The sequence below is a fragment of the Lipotes vexillifer genome, unplaced genomic scaffold, assembly GCF_000442215.2.
Source record: "Lipotes vexillifer unplaced genomic scaffold, Lipotes_vexillifer_v1.1 scaffold902, whole genome shotgun sequence".
In the NCBI taxonomy this organism is placed as follows: domain Eukaryota; kingdom Metazoa; phylum Chordata; class Mammalia; order Artiodactyla; family Lipotidae; genus Lipotes; species Lipotes vexillifer.
The window spans coordinates 369,823-376,815 of NW_006794304.1; the positions used below are offsets into that span (position 1 = coordinate 369,823).

Sequence of the window (6,993 nt, forward strand, 5' to 3'; positions counted from 1 at the left end):
AAAAAAAAAAAAAAAAAAAAAAAGAGTATGTATTTGCTATGTGGTATCTCATGTGCAATATAGTAACTAGTGACAGAGACCCAACCTAGCAGCTGAGGGAGCTGAGCAATATTGTTTCTACATGATATATAAAACTTCTAAAATTTGACTAGTAAAATTTGGGGGGAGTAAAATGATACATTTTAAATTACATTTGGATTTAGTAATCTTCCAGATGTTCATTCTTTGATTATCAACATATGGGTTTATTCTCTGCTGAATACTGTTTCTAACAAAGGACTATTGAGAATATGAGGAAAAATGTGTATTCAGTGACTTCTACCAGAAAAGTGTGTAACTGCTGGGTAAGACCTCAAGCAGCCTGAAAACCTGGGCCTGGTGGGGAGTTTGTGATTGCAGTACAGGTTTGGCATATGCTGACATTCTGAAATACAGAGCTCTTAAGTTCCAAAATCGCAGTTTTTGGGGTATAATAAAATATTTTAGTGTTTTTCAAAAATATGAAATCTGAATGTGTATCTTAATATGTATCTTGAGGAACACTTTGCATTAAAATTTCAAATTGAATAAAACTACATTCCTCTTAAAAAATGTCACCATATCCATTCCTTGCTTAAAAACCCATCCTGGTTTTACCCCAGTAAGTACACTAACATTTCAATCTTACAGGATATCACAGTGTACAGGAGTACTGAAAGCTTGTTTTGTAGCCACAACATCCTGGTGGCAGACACCGGTTTTAGGCCTGGTTATAGTCTATTCCTGCAATTTTTTGTTGTTGTTTTTTTAAAACTTTGTAACGCTAGACATCTGAGAACTCATTTCTTGCTTTAATTCATCCGAACCCTTTGAGTAATTCATTTCCTTGATGTTCTCAAAATAGAAAATATTAGCTTAGCAAACATGGGAAATCACCATCTCTCTTAATAATTGCTAAAAGAGGCAAATAAATATTTGAATGCAATTGTTATCAGTTACATAATAAAATCTTGCCTCAGAATTATGAAAATACATAGGAACAAGTGGTTGATTCTGTCACTGAGAAAGGGAGGTAAATATATTTTCTCAGAGAACTCATTGATCTGGGGTATGAATGATGTCAAAAGTTTTGATCATGAGAGGAGTTTTTACTAAATCAGAGATTCACAAATTGCCCTCTAAAGATTGTGACAGGTCATGACAGTTTCCAGGGGTTGGCATACATCATAAAATATATAAGAACAAAAATGTGGATTTTCCATGCAATTAGATGTATTCAAGGTAAAGAACTATATTTACTCTGTGATTATGTCCTTTCTATTTTGTTGTTATTAAAATATCTTTCATGTCAAATGATATTAACAATAGATGTTAATGAATTTTAAAAACTATATCTTACATTTCTAGCAATTCATTTATTTTTCTTCAAACCTTCTATGTAGACTTATAGTTTCTGGTTGCCTGTACATACTTTTGAGCATATTGTGGAAATAAGTATGATGGTTTTATAATTTGTTTTGATCCAGTGAATGGGGTGTAAATCTATGTTGAGACTAACCTTCTCATTTTTTTTTTCTCTTTCCTTCTCTGTTGAGCAGCAAGGCGGCCTTTTCTACAGCTCCTTGACGTTGGGAGAAGGGATAACGATTAGTTCTGATGGCTCTTACCTCAGATATTTAGTCAATGCGGAGGGAGTCTCTTTTAACTTTTCCCCACCTTGAAAATCCTGGATTCTTTTTTTTTTTCTTACCGTGCAGTCATTTAGAAAACACTTTGTCTTGTATCAGTGGCCTCTTGCCTCAAGGTAAACCAGATTCTGCCCCTGGCATCAGCTGTTTGAGATGAAGCGGAGACCTTGATATCTTGCCCGAAGGGACATTAACGTTTGGTTTTTTTTATGCGCTGCCTGTATTGTCATAGGACTCATACTGTATTTGCTTCACTTATTGTTCCTTAGAAACAAGAGCTTTGCAGGCTTAGTGTGGGTTCTTTTGGAGATGCATGTAAAGCTCCAAGTAAATCCTTCAAGTAAAGCACTGAAGTCCACCCATTTCTGGACCAAAGATTATTTTATATCTTTTCTCACAGAAGCTGCTCTTGAGGTTTTGTTTTGTTTTGTTTTTAAATATCTGGGAGACTATAGTCTTCAAAGCTTCCTGAAATGTCAAAGCCTGAAATTTTTCCTTTTTTATTGATGTTTTTGACTTTTATATTTAATAAAATGTGCTCTACAAATATGTGCTCTAAATATTTAAAATATTATATATTTATAGTAAATAATAATAATAATGTTAAATTTTTGCTTTTTAATCTTTAATTAGCAAATTTTTAAATTTTGTAACATTATATTTTTCCCATTGAAGTAAATGAACCTTATGACTGTGATTCTCTGCTTAGCCTGAGAAAACCAAAATCCTTGTCTCCATTGGGCAAAGTATGTGGGCAGAAGCAACACGGGTTTTCCACCTGAAGGACACAGCAGCAATCCCTAGCGAGTCTGCAAGATAACCACAGGATCCCAACTTAGCAGGAAAATCTGCATTCCAAGCAGCTGGTGGAAGAAGGGAGAGAGTAAGAGAAAGCTCCACCCCTTGGAAGGAAAATTCAGGGGCTGTTCTTGGTTGGTCATTAAGTCTCCCATCCCTTTCCCTTTGGGGTTTCATGCCTAGAAAAGAGAAAGGGAAATAAAAGTGATCACTAAGACACTTTCTGCACCTTGGTTATATTTTTTCAATGACAATGACCAGAATCTCTTTTCTGTTGTTTTCTTCATTGCCAGGAGAGGGGTCAGTGTCCACGAGTCACTTTCTTAGGAGCAATCATTCCTTCAAGTTAGTGGTTCAATGGAGTGGAGGTAACAGAGCTGTGCTAAGATGTTCTTGGCAGCAGGGTCTACCCTTCATCAGAGTGGATGTCTCTGAGCTGCAGGGAACCTTCAGCACACTGCAGACTCCAAAACTGGGGAGATGATTTCTGGGCCTTTGCTGGAGTCTCTTTTTCTTACCCATTTTAAATGGTCTTCCTGCCAGCCCAAAGGAGAACCCAGTTTTGTGAAATTCCCTTACTCCCAGCCTGGATTTCCATGGATAGGACACTCTAAGGACATGAAGATGTGGAGAGAAAATAAGTGGAGAAAGCAAGTGGGCACCAAACCACCCATCGGAAAAGTGCAGAGACGTGGGGAAAATAACAGTAAATCAATCATAGGGGTGCTGGGACAATTTGAAATCAAAATGGAAAAGAAAATTAAGCAACTCCTACCTCTCAATAAAGAAAAAAAATCAGTTACAGCTCAACTGTAGATTTTTATGTGAAACATAAAGCAACAGTGCTTTTAGAATATTACACAGGTAAAGATACCTGTGAAGATACCCCACAGGTATCTTCATGACCTGGGAATAAGGAAAAATTTATTAAATAAGACACAAAAGGAACAGGAACAGTAAATTGCAATTCATTACAATTAAGAACCTCTGTTTATCAAAAACCCATAAAGTGAAAATGTAAGGCACAGAATGGGAAAAGAATTTGTAACACACATAATTAATAAAAGGCTGTATCTAGAGCATATAAAGAATTCCTAAAAATCCCACATGGCATTATCATTGTTATGTGTACTTGAGTGGGTTATCAAAGGAAATAGTTTCAGAAGACTTGGCTATTTTAACTGTGGAGACCATGACAGGTTGGCTCCTTGTAACATCTGTCAGTATGCTTTGTTGGCACCTTCACCCTACTTATTCCAGGACTGAACCATTTTCCTCCTCAAAATATCTTGGTGTTTATAGTTTCATCATCTAGATCTCACACATTACTAGTTAAATTTATCCCCCAATATTTTTTTTTTATTGTTATTGTGTTGATAAATGGGATCTTTTCTTCCATTATGTCTTCTAACTTCTTATTTAAATAAAGGGGACAGTTATTGGTTTCTGTACATACAGTTTTGTCTCATGGTCCCACTGTGATGGGTTGTGGTTTGTTCTTAGTGTTAAAGGAGCAGAAATAATATACAAAGAAGGGAGTATTCCTCCCCTAAAATGCCAAGAGAGTGGAACCAGAAGCTCAACTCTGTTGCAAGCCTAACACATAAAGGCATCCTACAATTAAAAAGCAGCTGAGGCCAGGACAGTATTGCAGAAAAGGAAAGGATAGAATTGCCTATGATAAGCCATGTGGAGACCAAAATATATAAGGGAACTGTTATGGGTTGAATTGTATCCCCCAAAAAGATGTTGATGTACCAATCCCCAGTACCTCAGCATAGGACCTTAATTTGACATAGGGTCTTTGGAGAAAACCACATTAAGATATGTCATTAGGGTAAGCCCTAATCCAATATGACTGGTGTCCTTATGAAAAAGGAAAATTTGGACACAGAGACAGACACATCACGTGACGTTGAAGGCAGAATTCTGGTGATGCATCTACAAGTCCAGGAACGTCAAAGATTGGCGGCAAACAACCAAAAGCTAGGGGAGAGGCATGGGACAGATTCTCCCTCACAGCCTTCAGGAGGAACCAGCCCTTCCGACACCTTGATCTCAGACTTTCAGCCTCCGGAACTATGAAACAATAAATATCTGTTGTTTAAGCCACCCAGTTTGTGGTGTTTTGCTGCAGCAGCTCTAACAATCTGATATAGGACACTAACTAGGGAAAAGAAATTCTAGGACAGTGGTTCTCAAAGTGTGGTTCCCAGACCAGCAACATCAGAATCACCTAGGAGCTTGATAGAAATGCAAATTCATGGGTCTTCCTCTATACCTCCTGAATCAGAAACTCCAGGGGGTGTTCTAAGGAGCCTTCTAGATTATTCTGATGCATACTACAGTTTGAGAACCACTGCTCTGAAAAAATTCCACCTTCCTGGACAGTGGGAAGGACACTGGAAAATGGGAATCTGGAACTGTTGGAATACACGTAACATAAAATTTACCATCTTAACCATTTTGAGTGTAGTGCAGTGGTATTAATTACATTCTTACTGTTGTGCAACCATCACCAGAAGTCTTTTCATCTTGCAACACCAAAGCTCTATACCTGTTAAACAACAACTCTCCATTCTCATGCTCCCCCTGTCCATGGGAACCACCATTCTACTTTCTGTCTCTATGATTTAAATACCTTTAAGTACCTAAGTGGAATTGTTCAGAATTTGTCTTTTTGTCACTGGCTTACATTACTTAGCATAATGTTCTCAAGGTTCATCCATGTTGCAGCATGTCAGAATTTCCTTCCTTTTAAAGGCTGAGTAATATTCCATTATATGTATATACCACACTTTTGCTTATTCACTTATCTGTCAGTGGACACTTCGTTGTGTCCATGTTTTAGCTGTTGTGAAGAATGCTGCTCTGGACAGGGTATACATATGTCTTTAAGACCCTGCTTTCAATTCTTTGGGGTATATACCCAAAAGTGGAATTTCTGAATCATATGGTAATTCTATTTTTAATTTTTTGAGGAACTGCCATATTGTGTTCCACAGGGGCCATACCATTTAACATCCTCACCAACAGTACATAAGGGTTCCAATTTTTCCACATCCTTTCCATCACTTGTTATTTTCTGTTTGTTTTTTTATATAAAGGCCATCCTAAGGGTGTAAAGTGGTATCTCATTATAGTTTTGATTAGCATTTCCCTAGTGATTAGTGGTGTAGGACATCTTTTCATGTGCTTGTTGGCTGGTTCTATATCTTCTTTAGAAAAATGCCTACTCAAGTCCTATGCCCATCTTTTTTTTTTTTTTTGCGGTACGTGGGCCTCTCACTATTGTGGCCTCTCCCGTTGCGGAGCACAGGCTCCGGACGCGCAGGCTCAGTGGCCATGGCTCACGGGCCCAGCTGCTCTGTGGCATGTGGGATCTTCCCGGACCAGGGCACGTACCCGTGTCCCCTGCAAGAGCAGGCGAATTCTCAACCACCGCGCCACAAGGGAAGCCCTGGAAATACTTTTTAAACACAACATAAAAGTACTAATCATACATGAGAATACAGATAAATTGCACTGCAATACAGGAAATTATGTCCAGTGGTCAAAAGGTACAAAATTTCAGTTATAAAATTAGTCCTGTGGATGTAAAGTACAGACTGGTGACTATCATTAACAATACTGTATTGTACATTGAAAAGTTACTAAGAGAGTAGATATTAAAAGTTCTCATCACAAGAAAAAAGAATTTGTAACTATGTGTGGTGGTGGGTGCTGACTAGACTTATTATGGTGATCATTTCACAATATATAAAAATATAGAGTCATTATGTTATACACCTGAAACTTATATAATGTTATATATCGATTACATCTCAATTAAAAAATAATAGTAACAACTTAAAAATTATGTCCACAAAATACCAGCAAAAAAGTAAAAATGCAAGCCATGGAGAAACACATCAACATACTCCATAGGGTGGGTGTGCACAAACAGACATACACACACACAAACACACCAGGCCATATATCTTCTCAAAAATCACATGCTTGGGACTTCCCTGGTGGTGCAGTGGTTAAGAATCCGCCTGTCAATGCAGGGGACACAGGTTCGAGCCCTGGCCCGGGAAGATCTCACATGCCACGAAGCAACTAAGCCCGTGCACCACAACTACTGAGCGTGCGCTCTAAAGCCCGTGAGCCACAACTGCTGAGCCCACGTGCCTCAACTACTGAAGCCTGCGCACCTAGAGCCTGTGCTCCAAAACAAAGAGAAGCCACCACACCATTACAAAGAGTAGGCCCCGCTCACCGCAACTAGAGAAAGCCCCTGCCTGCAGCAATGAAGACCCAACACAGCCAATAAATAAATAAGTAAACTCATGTGCTCAGTGTTGCAGCCAGTGACTCTCATCCCAGCACACAAGGCATTGGGCTGCTCTCTCACTATTAAACACCCTGAACTGGACAAATCCTGCAACAAATTCCCCTGGAAAAGAAGAGGCAGAGAAGGGCCAAGTATTCAAAGGAAACAGCGTCCCTTTCGCCAGCACAGGAATTCCCTACACCAACAAGGCAG

General features: G+C 38.7%; 1 protein-coding gene across 1 annotated transcript in view; it reads right to left on the reverse strand.

Annotated features, from left to right (window-relative positions):
* Positions 1 to 2,638: 2,638 nt before the first annotated feature.
* LOC103088678 (intelectin-1) overlaps positions 2,639 to 6,993 on the reverse strand; it is a 6,905-nt gene continuing 2,550 nt past the window's right edge. The window contains 4 exon segments of the mRNA XM_007472096.1: positions 2,639 to 2,644; positions 3,340 to 3,371; positions 6,795 to 6,846; positions 6,848 to 6,903. Of these exon segments, the coding sequence (XP_007472158.1) occupies positions 2,639 to 2,644; positions 3,340 to 3,371; positions 6,795 to 6,846; positions 6,848 to 6,903 (146 nt within the window).